General features: G+C 41.2%; 1 protein-coding gene across 3 annotated transcripts in view; it reads left to right on the top strand.

The window, feature by feature from the left end:
- sh2d3ca (SH2 domain containing 3Ca) overlaps window positions 1-19,164 on the top strand; it is a 54,510-nt gene extending 35,346 nt beyond the window's left edge. For 2 of the 3 annotated variants that reach the window (XM_082539179.1, XM_082539181.1), the window contains 12 exons: window positions 7,686-7,814; window positions 10,372-10,521; window positions 11,302-11,579; window positions 11,732-11,809; window positions 12,500-12,627; window positions 12,743-13,115; window positions 14,315-14,444; window positions 14,634-14,749; window positions 15,218-15,389; window positions 15,482-15,593; window positions 15,672-15,878; window positions 17,006-19,164. In XM_082539179.1, the coding sequence (XP_082395305.1) occupies window positions 7,686-7,814; window positions 10,372-10,521; window positions 11,302-11,579; window positions 11,732-11,809; window positions 12,500-12,627; window positions 12,743-13,115; window positions 14,315-14,444; window positions 14,634-14,749; window positions 15,218-15,389; window positions 15,482-15,593; window positions 15,672-15,878; window positions 17,006-17,181 (2,049 nt within the window). In that variant the 3' untranslated portion in view covers window positions 17,182-19,164. The remainder of the gene's footprint in view (window positions 1-7,685; window positions 7,815-10,371; window positions 10,522-11,301; window positions 11,580-11,731; window positions 11,810-12,499; window positions 12,628-12,742; window positions 13,116-14,314; window positions 14,445-14,633; window positions 14,750-15,217; window positions 15,390-15,481; window positions 15,594-15,671; window positions 15,879-17,005) is intronic. The other variant, XM_082539180.1, reaches the window with a different exon arrangement.
- The last annotated feature ends 348 nt before the right edge of the window (window positions 19,165-19,512 follow it).

Below are 19,512 nucleotides of genomic sequence, written 5' to 3'. Positions count from 1 at the left end.
TATTTTCCTTTTTTTCACTGTTTCTTGCAAATTTAAATTCTCTTTGTGCTGATATTATTTGCTATTTTCTTTGTGGCAATAAACAACTGAGTAATGCAGTGAGCTGCTTCTTAAGTGAGTCTCCAGCTCCCTGGTCTTGCATTCATTTGTGGCGATGGTAGTTCTTGTTCTGCTATGAAGGATGGGTCATCCCCATGTAGCCCCACATGAATCAACTCTCCACCTACTGCAGATTCTAGTTGAAGCCGCTGGCTCACCGTGAGGTGACTGGTGTTGTGATTTGCCACTATTTAAATAAACTTGAATTGAATTGAATCTCCAGAGTAGAAAAAGTACTACTGATGGCAGCTGCAGTCCAATATGGTGTAGTTGTCAAGCAAGAAACTGCAAACTCATGGGAGGAGTTGCAAATTAATATTGAGGACTGCTACAGCAGCAGCCTGGCCAGTGAGCCACCCAACTGGGAAATTTAGCAGTGACTGAACTTTCTCTTAGATGGATTAAAAAATAAATAAATAAAATCTGAGGAGCAACTGCGCCAACTACCTCTTCCCTATAGGTTTGTTTTGCCACTACCACTTCATGCCTGGGGAAAAAAGGGACTTGAAATTGAGTTATAGATAGACTGGGATAAGAAAAAAAAGGAGGCAATAACCCGAGAAGTCCCGAGAAAGTAAAAAAAAAATCAGAGCTATTGCAGCATAAGGCAAGCGTAGTTTTGTGAAAGTGGAGCCGTGCAGCGCAGTGGCACTGTGCTTCCTACAGTCTCAGTGGGAGTGTATTTGTATGTCATATCCTGTCCACCAGCTGTCACTCAATACAGGGGGTCTCTGCGCCGACACCAATACTGACTGACAGCTCGAATCAGTGCTCTATATGTGTGCGTGTGTGTGTGTGTGTGTGTGTGTATTTCTGTGGGACAGTATATCAGCATCCAGCACTTCCAAAGGAGAGCGTTTTGTGTGTGTTTGAGTGTGTACGTATAAGAGACATTCATTCCTAATGACAATAGAAGGTCACTGTTATCACTCTCATACTCTCTCTCCCTTTCTCTGGCTGCATACTAGGCATCACTCTCTATGTCTGAGAGACTAGTTGTTTCTCTGATATTGTCCGATAACATGAGGTATCAAAATTTCTGTTTTTATCTCAGTGGGGTTTTTAATTCTTTTTTTGGGGGGGGCCACAAACTGCCAAGTTTGATTCTCAGGCCAAGCTGGGATGGGCCAAACTGATTTAGGGCAATTCTAGTTTTAATATCTCCATTATTTGATTTTGTTGTTTAATTGCGGAAGGTGTTTTTTTGTTGTTTTTGTTTTTGTTTTGTTTTTTTAACCTTAACTCAGTTGAAGCAATTATTCTGCACCTTCTGCTCAAAAAGCCTCAGTCACTGCATGCATTATTGCATGATTGCAATGATTATTATGCATGGTTATTAGAGTTTTTCTCATCTCATAAAAATTTGATATACTCCAGAAAAGGAGAGAACCCTAACCCTCCTTGGCTTCCATGCAGGTCCACCAAGGCCCCATTGCCCCATCACCCCCTCCAAACCTCCTGTAGTGGTTTTCCCATTATTCTGCCTAATTCTAAATGGACATCTTTCAGTACCCCTTCACCTTTACCTCAAGATTGACTGACATATTCATGCTGACAGTTGCTGTAATCAAGAAGACACAAACTTAGCAACGTAGTGTATGCTGTACAGTGTAGCGAGGATTGCTCAGACCTCTACATTGGAGAGACCAAACAGCCACTTCATAAACGCATGGCACAACATGGAAGAGCCACCTCCATGGGACACGATTCGGCTGCCCGTCTGCATCTAAAGGATAAAGGTCACTCTTTCGAGGATGCCGATGTTCACACTTTATTCAGAGAAGTCAGATGGTTTGAAAGAGGAGTGAAAGAAGCCATCTATGTCCACTGTGAACAACCATCTTTGAACAGAGGGGTTGGTTTACTACATCAACTGTCTGCCATCTATAATCCAGTTTTGAGATCCTTTCCCTGACGCCTTAATGCCCACTCACATCCCCGCCATTTGACCTCACGAAATCACATGATATGGTGGGGCTAGGTTTCACAATGAGTTCACCCAAAATCTTGGTTGATTGTGACCTACACCTGTTTTCACACCTTGGCTCATGTGATTGGGTACAAGATCAACAGGGGGTTCATGACCCTCTTGGGGACTAGGACTTAAATCTGGGACTCTTCAATATCTGACCCTAGAACTGAAGAGGCTTCTCGGATGAGAGGTGAAACGTCTTCAAGCAACTGAAAGAAGTCCAGACACTTTTCTTTCCAAGTCCCTTAGATTAACTTTCAACATTTCTCCTGAAGTAAAACATCATCCATGCCTAGCTAAAGGACCTCATATAGACAACTTCAGGTCAAGTTTCAGGCCACTGTTCAAGAAAAGGCTGTATCCTAGGATTTTAGCCTTTTATTCAACATGATGGTTCACAGAGTTGACAGGACGGCAGGTATAGATTTGGGGCAAATAACATGATAGAAATGGTCTTTGGCAGACTTGAACCCAGGTCTCTCCTGTAGTATGGGGGTTGCCTGCTCAGCCAAGCAAGCTACAGCACTTATTATTTAACATAATAGGAAAACTTATTATGTTAAACTGAAATGGGGAAACTACAAACAAACCTGTTTTTTTTTTTTTTTCTTCTGTTTTTCTTTTTGTTGGTGTCTGACTCTTTCATGAGAATGGCATGTGAGCTTGCTTATAAGAGAAAGATGAATTGTAAAAGCTGTTAGTCTGACAAAATCCCAGGCACACTGCCAAAAAATGTTAAGAAGGTTCATTCCTGTTAAATGTTACAGAGGTTTGGGCTCTGGTTGAATCAAGGTCAGCTCAAAAAAGGTAATATTTTTTTATCATTGCATTTTTGTTTTTAAATTTTTTGACTTGAGCAGATATTTAATTAGTCACCAGGCGATAGAGTATTCCTCTAATTAACGCACAATCCTCTCTGACTGCATTGTCAGAGAGTGATTAGAGCAGTTTAACGTGCATTGTAGATAATGTGGTTAAAACATTTGAGCAAACCACTACACATCACACAGACCATGCTTCTTTTTCACTTTCTAACTGGCGAACGAGATTATCAGATCCACTTTTGAGCCGTCTTTATTGCATCATTGCAAAAGCAGTTGAATTAGCTTTGATTCAACGCTGCTCGTACCTTGCTCAGAAAAAATAAAGAAGGCTTGTGTTACCTGCCCTTCCCCTCTAATGCTCATATCATTTTACATGCGACTTAGAGACTACTACACCCATGAGAACCAGCGTGAATATAACAGTGTAGATCAGGCTGGAGGGCACAGAGGGATTACAGCCGGCTGGAGTGGGGTGATATTGGCCACGTATGCACACATAAACCCCTACAATGTGTATATGGCAGAGTGGGTGGGGGTGTGTAATCGGAGATAGGAGGATTGACGGCTACTTATACGATGAACTGGGTCTCTATCGCCTCCAGTGAGAGGAGATGTGGCTGAAGGGGAGCAGTGAGGAGGAGGAAAAGAAAGCGGATCAAGAAATAAAAAGGTTCTTCTGGAATTGGACCCCTGACCTCAGAGTTGGTGTGTGCAGATGAGGTGGGATCCCACCCCTCCTGCTAAAACCGCCAGTGCCACCACAGCTCAGAGTGTTACCATGACGGTGGGGTGAGAGGCCAGCACACTTGCTGAAAAAGAGAGGTGTATTCTGACATGAGCTCAGATCCAAGTGCTGCAGTCTGTTTAGAGTGCATTCATCCCTTTGTCGGTGGTTGTGCCTGTTGGAATTTGGTCCTTCTGTTTGGGTTTTTTCCCGCCTTACATCCACGCTGCTAAATTCCAGGGACTTTATTTCTGTTTCCCTGGAGGTTTTTTTTTTTTTTTTTTTTTTTTTTAATAGTTGTCAGCAAACATTTTCCGTTTCATTTCTCACTGATGGCTTCGTTTCTGGTGTTGCTTGTTTGTAGACGTATCACTTCAAATTGCTCGAGGTACTTGGCATTGTACTCCTTCAGCAAAAATGAGCAAAGAAGCGATTTCAAGCACAAACAGCAACACGCTGGTTTGTGCCTCAGTTAACGCTCTACCCCACTGTGTTTTGCATTGTAAATACCTGTGGCTTTATATTTTCGACCTGACATCACCATCACCCACACTTCCACTTGTAGAGTTGTTTATATTTTGGACACTGGACACTAACTGGAAAATGATCTGAGAAAGCAAAAATAATAAACGCAGGAAATATCCAGTTTTGTATTAACAGGCAGAATAGAACCAAACACACAAACAACAAAAATAGTGTGCATGCATAATATATGTATAAATATGTGCATATATTTAGCATTTCTCCCCATTATCATCTCTTTCATTTTCCTTTTGGGTGGTTCTTTTTTTTTTCTTCTCTCCCACTGATGCTGAGTGATAGCGGTGTCAATTTTCACTCTGGGAGAGTGCAGTGATGTCATGAGATGAAACCGTCTAATTGGCCTGCTGTGAGGAGCAGTGGCGCAAGTGCATGTTGGTGTAAATTAGGTGATGGATTGCACTGTGTTATCTGTACCTCATTTTCACACATAAAACCCTAACCCCTATTGCCTGTTTCCTGACTCTCCCCCTAGTCACGTTCAAGCTATACACCATTTCCATGAAACCCTCCTTATCCTAACCGGGCTTTTATCTTTTTTTTAAAGCCCGAGTTTCTTTCTCATCAACTCTGCCTCCTTCAAGAACAGAACCCCAACCATTAAAAGCACCACCCAAGAACTCACATTTACTCTATGCACACATACACACATGTGTGTGATTGTGCATTCATCCATGTGAATGCACAATCACACACATTGGAATTGTGTGTGCACATGCACTCACACACAGACACACACACACACACACACACACACACACACACACACACACACACACAAATCCTTCTCTCTCTCCTAACCCCCTGGGGAAGCAAAGTCCTGAATCAGCTGCTAAATTGCCCAAACTCTCTCATCCCCTAATGGGCTACCTGTCTCCCTGCAAGTCTGCCTCACTGTCTACATTAATGAGTTTGTGTTGTCTGTCTGTCTGTCTGTCTGTCTGTCTGCCTCTGTGCCTTTTTGAATGTCTGATGTCTTGTCTTTATGTATGCTACTTGTTTTGTCTGTCTGTTTCTGACTGTTACGCTGTGTGGTGGCTTCTGTTCTCCTCCTGTCTGTCTGCCTGTTGGCTCATAATGCAACTAGTCTGTTTTTGTTTAGTTTTTTTTTTTTTTTTTTTTTTTTTTGTCCTATATGACTGTTATGTTGAGGAATTCGTGCTCAGTATGTACACATCCTTCAAAGGAAATCTGTTCATGTACTTTTTGTGAAGCTACTAAACCAACAGCAAATTCAAGTAAGAGAACACTGCTTATATTTGTATTTGTGTTATTTGTTTTTTTTCCCTTTGGCACCATTTTTGACTGATGTACTGTGCATGGAAAAAACTGTTTATGAAAAATATTAGCACATTATGAATTTGATGGCAGCGACAACTCTTAAAAAGTGGCTTTAAAAAGCTAGAAAAGCTCTAAGAACAAAAGAGGTGTCCAAACACGGCAAAGAGAATTTCTACTGCGCTACATGTATGTCATGATTTAGATAAGTGCGTGTGTTTTTGGTATATTAGAAAACAGTAAAGCCAATGTTTTTGTGTGTCTGCGTCCCTCATCTAATGCTGTTTATTGTCTGTCCATTCTTTGGTCTCTCTGTCAATGTGTCCCTCTAATGTGAATCTCTTCCATGAACTGTATCATAAACAGAGTCCTCTTGACATTTCAATTTCGCTCATAGCCCCATATATATAAACACACACACACACACACACACACACACACACACACACGACATCCATTGCTGAGCATCAGTTCAGTGGCAGGCCTCTCATGGGTTTCCACGGAGACAAGGAAAAGCAATAACTGCACACTTGACCCCTCTGCTCTTTTATTGGCCTCTTCTCCCCTTCACACACACACAAACACAAAAACACATACACACCTCGGATCTAATCTGAGAGAGTGAGGCTCCATGGTGATATTCCTCCATCTTCCCTGGAGGATTGGAGAAGGAAGGCAAAAAAAAAAATGGAGAGAGGAGTGGGGACTGGAGGAAGTTAATAATTTCATCTTGCAGTGACCTGGAGACGATAAGATTGAATCTTTGGCTCTTTGTATCTCACACACACAGTCAACCCACTCTTCACACAGAGATCATCAGTTTCCTCACTCGCACACACTTGCTGTCTCTGCCTGCTTCCCTGTCGCACACAACAGTCAGACAACAGTCTTGCTGAAACTTTATGACTGTGGGGAATGAACAGAGGAACTGTGGGCAAGAGGGAAAAAGAGTAATTGAGAGAAAGTAGATGAAAAACACTGAACCCGAACGGAAGAGAGGCTGACTGAGGGAAAATATTAGGTGGAACGACAGGCTAGCCTTAGTGACAAGGCTGTTTACTGTTTATTTTGGTCTCTAGTCTCATTTCTCTTCATATTGGCAGAGGCAAGATGATTTCCTTTTTACTGTGTTTACTCCTGTGTGGTTTTCTCTTGCTTTGTGCAAATTTGTGCAAGCGTTGTGCACACACATTTGTGCATGTGCATCCTCTGTTTTAATCATCTCTGGTCGCTTGTCTGACCTCAATCTTTCCACAATCATCATTTCTTATGGTGTCTTCACATTACCCACGCATCCCAGTGTGGGATTTCCCTTGTTTTTATCTTCCTCACCTAAGCAAATAGTAGAGTACTTTAGCACATGGCATTTTCATGATTTAGTTTCAAATGAGGAGTAATTTTTTTATGTTATGTAAATAAAAATGAACGTAATCAAACACTTGTCATTTACTGTAAAGAAATATGTGACTTTGAAATGTGAATCATGTTCCATTTGTTTGTGTAACGCATTTGTATTAATGTGTGGGGTTTGTTGTAATATTGCAGAAACACAAATTACTTCCTGAGTGGCTGCACTTCAGGCTGCACAGACTAAAGCAACGTCTCTATAATACATAAGAATAATAAGAGCTCGCTCATGATGATTTCTTCCTCTTAGTAATCAGGTCAGGGTCGATCGGATTGTTTCTGCTCTGTATTGTGTGTGCGTGTGTGCGTGCATGTTTGTGTGGGAGGAAGCACACAGTGATGCTTCCCTGCAGTGTTGCCTTCTGTAACACCAAGTGTGTGTTTTTGTGCATGTCTGCGTATTTATGGAAAAGATGCTTTGTTTAACCGTACACCCATATTACATTATCATACTATTTAATTTAAAAAAAAAAAATATATATATATATATATATATATACACGTGTGTGTGTGTGTGTGTGTGTGTGTGTGTGTATACGTGTGTGTGTGTGTGTGTGTGTGTGTATACGTGTGTGTGTGTGTGTGTGTGTGTGTGTGTGTGTGTGTATACACGTGTGTGTGTGTGTGTGTGTGTATACACGTGTGTGTGTGTGTGTGTGTGTGTATATGAACTCAAATCGCCTTTGTAAATAAATCTTAATCTCTGTGGGGTTTTGCCAAATAAGACATGTATAGACTTTTCCTCTTATCTTTTTTTTTTCTCCATGCAAGTACACTGTACAAGCTACAAGTTCACCCCTAACTGATGTCTGGTTTTCTTCTCTTGTTTTTGCTTATACAGTTCTCTAAGGAGAAGTACCTGCTGGAGTCTCCTCCTGAGAAACTCCGCAAAGAACTAGAGGAGGAGCTGAAACTGAGCCCTGCTGACATCAGGAGCCATGGCTGGTACCATGGACACATACCCAGAGAGGTACAAACTTCATGAAGCACAATGTAGAATCTTTATACTTGCAACACTGAAAGTCCCGAATATATGCATGATAATATACTGGTACATAAATGTAACTAAAAGAATGACTCATACATGTAAGGGGTTGCCTACTTTTCATCGTCAATCCATGCAGTTGAAAATTGACTAAACTGATTGCCAGTTTATAAAGGTGTGCATTTTCCTCTGTGAGGAACGCACAGGGGAAAATGCACAAATCAAAAATCTTTATTGAAGGTTTTTGTTGGTTTTTATTTTGGAAGGTTATGCAAGTTTTCCTTTATTCTGGTTTATTACTTTTTTAACCTTTAGACGGATCACTGTTATGGGCTGTATATTTTATTAGGAACATTATATTAACAACTTATTTCCCCCTGGTCTTGCTCTGTTTACGGCATCATAGTATGTCTCAAGCTGCAAATGAATAAAACTTGCAGTATTGGGCTTGCAGGCTGCATAAAATCCTACCAAGAGCCATCACTGCAGCATCACTGGCTGCACTTTGAAGACCCTTTGCTTTTGGGGTTTTGTACTAACCGAGCAATTTGCAAATTTCACTTGTGCATATTTGAACTTTTAATTTGGCAATCCCATTGTGTGTTTTGTCCACCCAATCAAAAGTTTAAAAAAAAAAAAAAGAAAAATTTTAATCCACGTTAATCCACAACTTCTGATGCACTACCTGCACACCGTCTCACTGTTTGTGATAACTAACACTCTCAACTGCAGAACCTGCTTTAACTGTTGTGTTACAAATTAGTGTTCTAACTTTAGCTTACCTTCTGTTTTTGTGCTTTTATCAGGGACAGAATCAAAGCAAAGTTTCCAGCAAAGATGCCTCAAAGATTAGCTGCAGCTTGTAAACTGACTCGCTTTGATCACACCAAAGCTGTTTTGACTACCCTGTTTAAGAATGGAGTTATCTATGATATGATTGAAAAAGTTTTGATTCAGGCTTCATGCCACAGCCTCTTAGATGCGTAGTATGAATCTTTCTTCTTTTTTTTTTTTAAGTTAATGATCTAATGCTGCCATGGTTTGTATCCCCCCCCACCTCCATCACTACTTATTCATTCAGAATTTCAGTGAAGCGATTGGAGTGTTTTTTTTGTTTTGTTTTGTTTTTTGTTGTGGGTTGAAGTGGGTTGTCCTCCAGTAGTGTTAGTTGAGCGATTACTTGGCCAAAGTTCTGGCTTTGAAAGCCCAGTTTAAATGCTTTACACACAGAGTGACACTGATTAATGAATCCCATCATCTGTCACAGCTCAGTAGAAATTGCTTTAGCATTGAGGAGGAGGAATCTCTGCCAAACAGACAGCTGCGCGTGTTGCTGATGTACGCAATTGAATTTCACAGCTGGTGACTAAGACATAGATACAAAGAGACACACAGCCACAGACTCTGATGCACTGCATGCACATGTGGAGAGTATTTCATAGACGACCTCTGTCTCTTGATAAACCTCTCTCTTTTTCACGCGCACACACACACACACACACACACATAGAAACACAGATTCAAATCAACCATCTGTGAGTCTTTCCTCTTTGATTTACATAAAATATTCATTTATTCATGGATTTACCCCAGTGTAAACTTGGGGAAACCCCAGCCCCCTGCTTACAAAACAATGCCTAGTGGATAGATCTCAGGCACCCTGTGGATGGTTACTGTACATTAGCTTTCATAGATCCCGTTCCTCCTTCTTGATCATCTTCCTTTTGTTGTATTCTAGTTTATTGCTCAATATGGCTTTCCTTTTAGACATATTTGTTAATGTCCTTTTAAATCTATACTGTTGGTATGTTTGAAAATGGTAGAGAAAGAATATTGTGCCCTTCTGTTGAGCCTTTGACCTGTGTTTATACTGCCTCCTGCTGGTATCTGACACTGCTAACCCTGGACTGTGTTGCCTTTCATATTCTGTGCCTTGATTTCTTTTATTGAATGAATTTAAAGCTTTGCACATTCTGCTTTCTCTCCCTCCTTGAAGGCTGCTGTAAAGGGAAAACTGCTGAGTTTGAAATTTTTTTTTTTTCCTTCCTGTGTGGCTACTAGATCAATATTTGTGATTTCTTCTCACAGAAACCATCTGCAGTGTTTAGTAACAGCAAGATGTACAGCCCAGAGGTGTTTCACTAACACTAACAATGCTTCTGGATTGCTTGTTTTGTCAATAAAATTTAAGAATAACTTTCTTTTTATTTTTTCTTTTTATTTTTTTTTTACAAATAGTGCTGAACTCTGAAATGCATCTTAAGAAAATCAATTATTTTATCCTTCATGGCGAAATCAAACTTTCCTTAGCAGCACGGCAGACAAGTTTGGCAGCTAGACAGATAGTTGTTTTATTTTCAGGAACACAAACTGTCCTAAGGCATTGTTATAAATAATCACAATCCTCTAAATTCAATTGTTCAACAACCAGAGTGTCAGAAACTAAACGTTCACGCACAAGCTGTAGCTCAGATCAGTGAGCTGTCTTGCTTTCAAGCTTAAAACCATCCTTTCTGTATTTTTTTTTTTTCTCCATCTATAGGTATCAGAGACTCTGGTTTTGCGCAATGGAGACTTCCTTGTGCGCGATTCTCTGCTCAACCTGGGTGACTATGTTCTGACCTGTCGGTGGGATAATGAGGTGCTACACTTCAAGATTAGTAAAGTCCTGGTGAAATCCAATGAGACCAAGGTACATGTTCTTCTTTTAGGGGCTTAATAATCGGCACTGCTTGAAACATCATCTAATCCCTGTTTACTTTGTTGGATTCTACTTTAAATGTCTTTTTGTTTAGTCCTCGAAGATCAGAAAACCACAAAAAGCTACCACTGGTCTTTTAAGTTGCATGAAGTCCCTTCATGATGGTAGCAGCAGAAGCACAGGCGTAACTAATAACATTAACAATGGCTCTGTTACACTTAGATGCCTCAGTGAGTTTTCCCACTGAGTCAGCATGCACAGTACCAGTGATGGCATCAGAATGGAATCCGTGCATCCATCTTCAGTGTTGTTTCACCCTTGTATGACCTGCGAACGTGTCCTCTGTCTTTACCGGTTTGGCGCCTTCCTCCCATTTTCAGCTCAACTAAGAGCTCCGTCAAACCTGCGTGCAAACAATCGTGTTGTACCTGCAATATTAATCTGAATGGTGTTTTTTGTAGTTTTATTTGTGTTTATGTGCATGCCAAATCCATCCATTAGAAAGGCTTATTTTCTCTTGCTGCCTCTAATGACTGAGATAATTACATGTGGAGGCTAATTTGGCACAGGTGTGCCTTGTTGACCAGCTGTGCCTCTGTTAGTTTTTGTTTCCAAGCTTTAATTGCTACACCGCTTATTGATGTCTTCTTCTTCTTTTGAAGCACTTACCAGCTTCTTCTACGCACTGTACTTTGAAAGTTGTATACACTGAATTTTAGAGGGATAGTTGGCTTTTGTGCGTGACACAATTTCTTATTTCTTCCTCTCCAGGTGCAGTACATGTTGGAGTCTGATAGTTTCGACTCGGTACAAGAGCTTGTGCGGTTTTACGTCGGTCAACGCAAACCGGTCTCCCAGTCCAGCGGCGTCCACATCTACTGTCCAGTAAGCAGAACTCTCCCTCTGCGCTACCTAGAAGCCACTTTTGCCCTCTCCAACAGCAAGCAAGGCTCTGCCTACTCACCGTCCAGTCAGAGGGGAGCGTACATCAAGAGGAGGAGTGTCACTATGACCGATGGGCTGACAACTGAAAAGATCATACCTCACAGGTGAGCCGAGTGATCTGGGAGTCAGGTCGGTGTTTAAGCGGAGATGCTGTTCAACCCGCAAACACCCCCTGCTGGACAGATGATAATAAAATCCTGATGATGTTCTGCAGTCTTGTAACGTCATTGTTGCTTTATGTTATATACACGATTAGTGACTCAGACAGTCAAAGTCCAGTTGAGACACCAGTGGCAACACCAGAACCAGAGCCGGAACCTGTGCCCAACTGCAGGTTGTGTGTGTGTGTGTTTGTGGCACTGGTGTTGTTTTTGAGCACAGAGTTAGTGCACTTACCTTTCACATTCCTGAAGCCCCCCACCCCTCACTTCACTGACACCATTAGCACCTCCCTAATAATCAGAGTGAAGCTGCCCACTGTCTTATTCAGTCCTGCACTGGATCAGTCAAGTTTCAGCGACAAAGGGTGTTTGAAACTTGAAATTGAATCTACCAAGGAGGAGCAGACAAATACGTTGTTGTGTACAGTGTAAAAACATGTTGACCTTATTTGTATGAAATGGATGTAAGGCACATTGGATAAAATAACTGGGTTTGAAAGTGGGCGTTACTGCTGATAACGGTTTTAATTGGATATGAATGGCGATTGTGAATCTTAAACGTTATTTAACTATTTTTTTTCACCAGTTTAGAAGAGATTAAACTGTACTCCACGTCTTTGCTCCTGCTTAAGTCACAAACTTGATTTTTGCTCAGAAAATAACACATCTATTTATCATGACGACTAAAACGTCTCCCTTTTCTCTCACCAAGAATAAATCCGTACATCCTTAACCACACCACTCCTGTCATCTGAATCTGAGCTGCACTGCTTTATGAGGTCCCCTATATTACCTTAGCATGATGTTAGAGATGTTAGAGATGTTAGATTTTTAACATCTCTTTAAAAATGCTGTGTTTGCAGCCTGTCGACGATCCACCACCATAAAGACGCAATGCGGAACTGTGCAATGAGCATGGACCAGATTCAGGAGTATCGTTGCCCCTTGTCACCTGTCGGGGAAACCCCATTGTCTCCGGCGTATAGTGCTAGTAAGTAACCAGGCAGTCACAGACTCAGGCGCATAAATAAAACATAATCATGTTCCCTAACTCACTCAGCGGAGTTTTTAAGGTTCCTTTTTGCTCTCTCTCTGTTTCTCTTTAGTCACCAGGCAGAGAGCCCACTCAGGTGGGCGGGTCCTGGCTGTTGTCCCTCCCTCCCCTGTGATGCGTCGCTCCAGCGACCCCCAAGTCAGCCCCTCAGCCAGTGACAACCCTCCAGAATTTCCCCCACGTACCTCTCACTCAGCACACTCCTCACCGGCCCATCATCCCAACTACCAATCACATTCTTCAGAAACAGCAGGGAGCTACTGTGACCTCAGACCTTGTCCCTCTGGGCCCCCCAAACCACCAACTAAAAGCTACGTAGAGCGATTGAGAGTGGAGGAGGGGACAGTGGAGGGAGCAAGAGAGGAAGGAGAGGGGGTGTTCAGCGCCCCACAAGTGGAGACATCTTCCTCGTTTAAGCCATCCAGGTACGAAACAATAAAGCCAGCCTTCCAGATTTGTATTTCATGGTGTTTCCATATTGTATATTATATGACGAGGACATACTCCATACTAAAATGCATTTGTGAGTTTTATGATTTGTCTTATATTATTGCTTGTTTTGAGAGGAAAGGTCATGACTATGATTCGGTTTTTAGTTTTTCATAATTCTTAATGAATTATGGCCATAGGACGAAGAGTAGGCACAAAAAATGTGAAATTTTTTCTCGGTTTGTTATATGTTGTGTTATATGGCTAGATTTAACATTTGGACTGACAGATATATCAACAACTGCAATGTTTTAGACCTAGCCAGAAGGCAGCTGTTACATGAAAGGATATCAAACAAAACCAGCTTATGTGTTACAAGTAACAAGCAGGGTGAATAGCCAGCCTATCGTGTGGTCAGTATACAGTTAAGGAAGGTTGAAGAATATTCTGCTCAAAGGGCAATACACCTGCTGACATTTAATTATAGAGTGCGAAAATATGAGTGAGTGAGGAAGTTTTGACAGGCTCTGCAGTAAAGCCATGAATGAACGGAGTGGAAAACAGGCTTGAGTAAGCAACTGATAATCCTGTGGGGAAACAGCCCGAGGCCAGGCTTTTTGCTCTGGTCATAGACGCAGGAGATACTGTATTTCATTGGGCTTGCGGTGCCTTAAGAGGACACAGCAGATGAAGCTTGTAAAATGAAAATGGCAGGATGCACCGAGTTGGCAGTACCTCTGGCTATCCTTGTGTCCCCCTGTGAAATTCTGGTGCAGGGGGAGATTTGCTAAATTGGTGTGAGCAATACTGGGGAAAAATGGCAGCAAAAAGCTGCGGTTGTTTTGGACACATCACATCCCGTGTACCAGCTGATATTACAACAGTATACTCAGATTGCTAATGAGGATGGTCAATATTATGAGTACATGTATTGGTGTCAGCAGATGATGAGCATGAAATTGCACAGCCCCCATGCTCTATGTTTGTGCTCACTCAGGGACCATTTTTGCTATTGAAGGCACTAAATTCTATTAGGTTACAAACTGAGATACCGGCGTGAGCCCCGTAATCAATTTAAAGTCATGTCCTCTCAATCTTTTTTTAAACAAGTTGGGCCTCTTCTGGTATCCTCGCTAGTGCCCGTTTCCTGTGCTGCCTTGGTATTTTCTAATGTGGTGTAATCGTTCTTGTGCAGGTATGAGTCTTGCCTTATGCCGGCTGAGAATAAGCCTCTGGAGATGTCTGTATTGAAGAGAGTCAAAGAGCTGCTGGCTGAGGTGGATGCAAGGGCTGCAGCTAAACATATTACCATGGTGGACTGCACGGTACGAAGAAAATACAGAAATAAATACACGCAGCTAACGCAGCAAGCTTAAACTTATAAGTTAAACATAAATGCATACTGAGATGCATATTACTGCCAAAGATTTATGTACCAAAATAAACATGCATGTAGCCCAACAGAAATATAAGCATAAAACCATGAACACACTTTCTTCTCCTTTATTTGGCAGGTTGCTAGAATATTAGGTGTAACCCCAGAAATGCAAAGGATGATGGGAGTGTCCTCAGGGCTTGAGTTATTGACTCTACCACATGGACACCAACTGAGACTTGACCTACTGGAGAGGTGCAGATGCTTTTTCTTTTTCTAACATCTTCCTTTATGCATCACTGAGTAACCCTTTCATTAATCCAGCTATTGATTATCTTTTTGATTCCATTCTTATTCGTATTCTGTAAATCATCGCCTTCAATTACTCTGATTTTCTGCTGCGCTCCCCTTGTTCCTCTGCTTCCATAATAAATATTTCTTTCATGAAACAGCATGGGAATGCAGTCAAACTTGTTATAAAGCAAAATGTGAAGCATCACCCTACGCATTACAGCTCCCTTTTGCTCAACTATAAGTCCCATTCTAAAGTTTTTGTAAAATTATTTAGAGTACTTTAAATAATAAATTTATTCTTCTTCTTTTAAAAGGCTCCTTCAGATTATTCCAACTCACTTCACTCGAGTGATGTGAATTCAGGATGGCTTTAATAGACCTTGACTTGCCTCTGAAATAAGTGTTAAACAAATAAACTTTGTTTCTCAGGTTCTACACCATGTCTATCATGATGGCTGTGGACCTGCTTGGCTGTACAGGAAGCACGGAGGAGAGGGCGGCCCTGCTCCATAAGACCATCCAGTTAGCAGCAGAGTTGAAAAGCAGCCTGGGCAACATGTTTGGTTTTGCTGCTGTGATGAGAGCTCTGGAGCTCCCGCAGGTAAGAGAGTCAGAAGCCACCGTCGTTAGCGTGGAAAATCCGTGAAGGCTAGCGCCAAACGCATTCTAATTTTGTGTCTTACACTCCCTCAGATATCCCGTCTGGAGCAGACATGGGTAACCTTACGCCAAAGACATACAGAGGGAGCTATTCTATACGAGAAGAAACTCAAGCCTTTCATGAAGAATATAAATGACGGCAAAGGTGAGATTTCTGTGGCTGGTTGGTCTTGTACAAAAATTCATTGACAGCACTAAAGTCAAAACTATCCCGTGCTTTCAGAATCCAGTGCTCTGTCCAACACCACCTTCCCTCACATCATTCCCGTCCTGTCTTTACTGGAGCGTGGTATGGCTCTTGGGGATGTACTGGAACCCTGGGAGAGTGCAGAGGTGGGAGTAGATGTAGTCATGTACCACCTAGAGGCAGCTCGCACCATCGCACATCACGGGGAGCTCTACAGAACCAATGCAGAGACGAAATTACAGGGTAAGAGGAACCTATATCCAGTCCAATATTTTATTTATTTTCAGGTTTCTGCAAAACTAATGACATTGTAGCTTTTACTGCAGGATGTAAGTTTTGACTAGTGGGTTATGTTAATTGCAGTCACTCACAGTGGACCTTTCCTTTGTGTTTGTGCTGTAGTTGATTTTTGTAGGATTTTTAAGACTTATGTGACAAATTTGATGGTGCTATAGCCCAGTGGCGTAATAAATATATGCCATAGCCCTTGTTTCCTGTCAGTAATCAGTTGGTTGTTGCCAGCTTGACATGTTGTTACATCTCGATGCGTTGCTATAAATGTGTGTTCAGTGTCACAGCATCACTGTGATGTAATAACCGTGTGTGGTTGCTACCATGCAGACTGTATTGACCTCTTAATATCCCTCCACTGATTCTCAGTTTGAATCAGTTACTGCATTATCGAACAATCTGTCAATAGCTATCAGTTCACATCTGTTTTCCGTTATTCTGCTATTGATCACCGTGACCTCAGCTTGCTCCTTTCATCAACAGTTCTACAGACCAGAGTGGAGATGCTTATTTCATGCTGTAAAACTTAGTTCAGCTTAAACATTTTATGGCCAAAATCCGTCTCTAATCCATTTTACAGGTTAGGGTTTGGGAGTTGTACTTCCTTTTATTAAGCGCTGGGTACATTTACGTTGATTTCCCTGTAGACTTACTGCAATGCGTGGAATGATCATTAAGCGTGGAAAATTCAGCAGCATCGGCAACGGAAGTTATCGGTTGTCAAAGCGCCAGTTTTAGAGCTCTCGGCCTTGTCTCACAGTCTTCACCAGCAAAAAGAACTGGCTCACATGTTTGCAAAGTCTGTCATTTGGTATTAACTGGTCATAAACGGTGGGGACTGGGTGGAACTCTCTTAGGCCATTTTTAAAAAATTGAGTTGTGCTTCTCTGTACAGTTTTTCCATCCATGTTTTATGTAATTAAGTTTTCACATTTTATTTTATTTGTGATTTTATTTATAAATGCAGTTTATATTTTCATTCACAGTTTATTGTTGATGTGGTTGGGTTACATATTTAAGTTTGCAACAGTAAAGTTTGTTAGATGCTTTTTCTATAAGTTACTTCCTCTCCTCTCCAGGAATTCAGGAACGAGCTGAAATACATGACATCTTCCAGACGGAGTTTCAGATGCGTCTGCTGTGGGGCAGCCGTGGCTCTGAGGGCAGCCAATCGGAGCGTTACGAGAAGTTTGACAAGGTCCTCACCGCCCTATCACACAAGCTAGAGCCTCCTGTGCGTCACAGCGAGCTATAGCACCTGCCCAGACAAACCTACAGGGCAGGTGCTTTAGTTTACCGCTCATAGTGGTATGGCCTTGTTTTGCATTGCAAAGGATGGTGTGGGAGTGCTCAGTTTGGACACTGAAAAAGGTGAGAGTGAAAGAAGAGGCAGCTAAAAGAGTATGTGCAGTGAGCAAGAGGAACACGGAAAGGGTCTCGCTGGCAATGTGTTGCACTCACTGTGGATTTAAAAAGAGGTACAGAGTCTCTTCCGTTCCCCTTTGTGGACTTCCTCACTTACTGCTGAAATATTCAAATGAAAAGGGAGAAAAGATAATCTAAGCGGAACAGAAGATGGAGCAGAAGGGTGACCAGTTTTTCTGGTACAACATTTACACTGTGCCAAACCGAGGTGCAGAATTTGGCTTTGCTCCTGTAAAACACGGATACTCAACTGCTGTCTCACACTGTAGCCAAACTTGCATAGCTCATGTAGATGTTTAGTCTGTGCGAATGAGTGAGTGTTTGTCTGCTGGCAAGTGTGTTTGCGTTTCTTCATTTTTGTATGTCATTAAAGTTTCATGTCTGCTTTATTTTTTTTGTCTTATTTATTCATTATGATCAAAGGATATCAAAACATTATGTACATTGCTTCATGAAACTGAAGAGAATCTGTCAGTGCTCATTCTGAGGGAACCCTGCTCATAAAATCTCATGAAATATGTATCATGCAGTCCCACTGAATCCCATTAAAAATGTATCAGGCATGCATTAATAAATGTACCAGAAATGAAACATTCACACAAGTTATGCAGCAACTTCAATATGAGGGTTTTGTGAGTGGTTAAAAACATTAAGAGGTCAAGGCAAGCTCCCCGAGTTGCCTGTTTGACTTAGCCTTCTCATATTTTCTGTCCTGTGCACCAAAATGAGCTAAAACAACATTACAAAAGACAAGAGAAATGTAGCGTTTACATTTTAAATTTAGTGAAATCAATGTCTCAGTTAAGATGTAAACATTAGGGAACATGCTTTAGTTTGAATCTGGCTCCGTTTTGCAAATTTGCTGAAAAAAAAAAAGTTTGATGCATGGATCCAGAAAATGTTACGCCAACTAAAATGTTGCTTTAGTAGCAATTCGATAACTTCCGTACAAAAATGTGTCAAAGTCAGGAAATGTAACATTCAGTGCAGATATTTTGTGTCTGTGGAAAATCTTTAAAGATGAATTAATAGTGCCACATTTGTAGTACACCTGAAAAAAAGCGTCTACTGCTTGTATGTTTGAATTTGTGTTTCAGCAATACAGCTAAAAATGACTGAAGAAAGTTTATTTCTTTGGGGTTACATTTTGCTTGACTATCCAGTGTTATGTTTTTGCTTTAACATTTGAAGGGCCTGAGAGGGCTAGCGCTAACTCTCAGAGCTATGCAATCGTTTCAACCAAATGCTGAGAACCCTGGGGAAGAGACTTCCATTGTGGATGTTTAAAAAAAAAAAAAAAATTCTTATAACTGAATGGATGAAAGTCAAATCAGAATTCAGTTAAACAGAAATGCTTCTGAAAATTGTCCTTACTGGGATATTCTTAAATAGATGTTCGATTTGCATTTTCTAGTTTGGGATAAGCTGTACAGATCTAGAGTTCGTGAAGGAAGGAGCCATGTGACAGTCCCACTGTGGTCCAACAGGGGGCGTGGTTTAGTCAGCAAAAAAAACAAACAAACCCTGAATCATGAATTGTAACATTGAAGACCTATACGTGAAGAAATGCCACTTTTATTGTGTGTGTGTTTCGAGACCAAGAGTATGCCTACTGGTTTAGGTTTGATTACTGGTAACATTGGTTACAGTGATGTAATATGTTTTTATTTGTCCTCTGTCTAATGCTGTACAGGAAGCTGCTTTGTCAGCATGTCAAGAAATGATTGGGACTGATTTCATTTTTTTTCTTTTTTCTTTTTTTTACGTCCTGTACAGTTCACTTTTTTCAAATAAAATTGCTTGTGTCAATGCATTCTGTTTTGTTTGTTTTTTGCTGTGAATATGGCATGTGTAGTTTTATCTGTACGTAACACATTTATATTTTAACAATCGGACTCCTCCTTAAAGGTAATTTTTTGTTTGAGACGTTTCTGTAATCCTCAAATCAGATGAAAAGATAAGAGATACCGTCGTCATTTTTCTTCATCATCAGATACACTGCAAACGCATACAACAACCAGCCACAAAATTAAAACTCCACACGGATGCAACCATCTGCCGCAACTGGGGGATGAGGGGAAGGAAAAAGGAACAAGGAAACTACAAACAAGTACAAATATGGCAGTTGGACTGGTACTTATATGGCACTTTTCTGCTCTCA

Source organism: Aulonocara stuartgranti, assembly GCF_965226115.1.
Source record: "Aulonocara stuartgranti genome assembly, chromosome: 7".
NCBI lineage: Eukaryota > Metazoa > Chordata > Actinopteri > Cichliformes > Cichlidae > Aulonocara > Aulonocara stuartgranti.
This window is presented reverse-complemented; position numbering and strand designations above follow the sequence as displayed.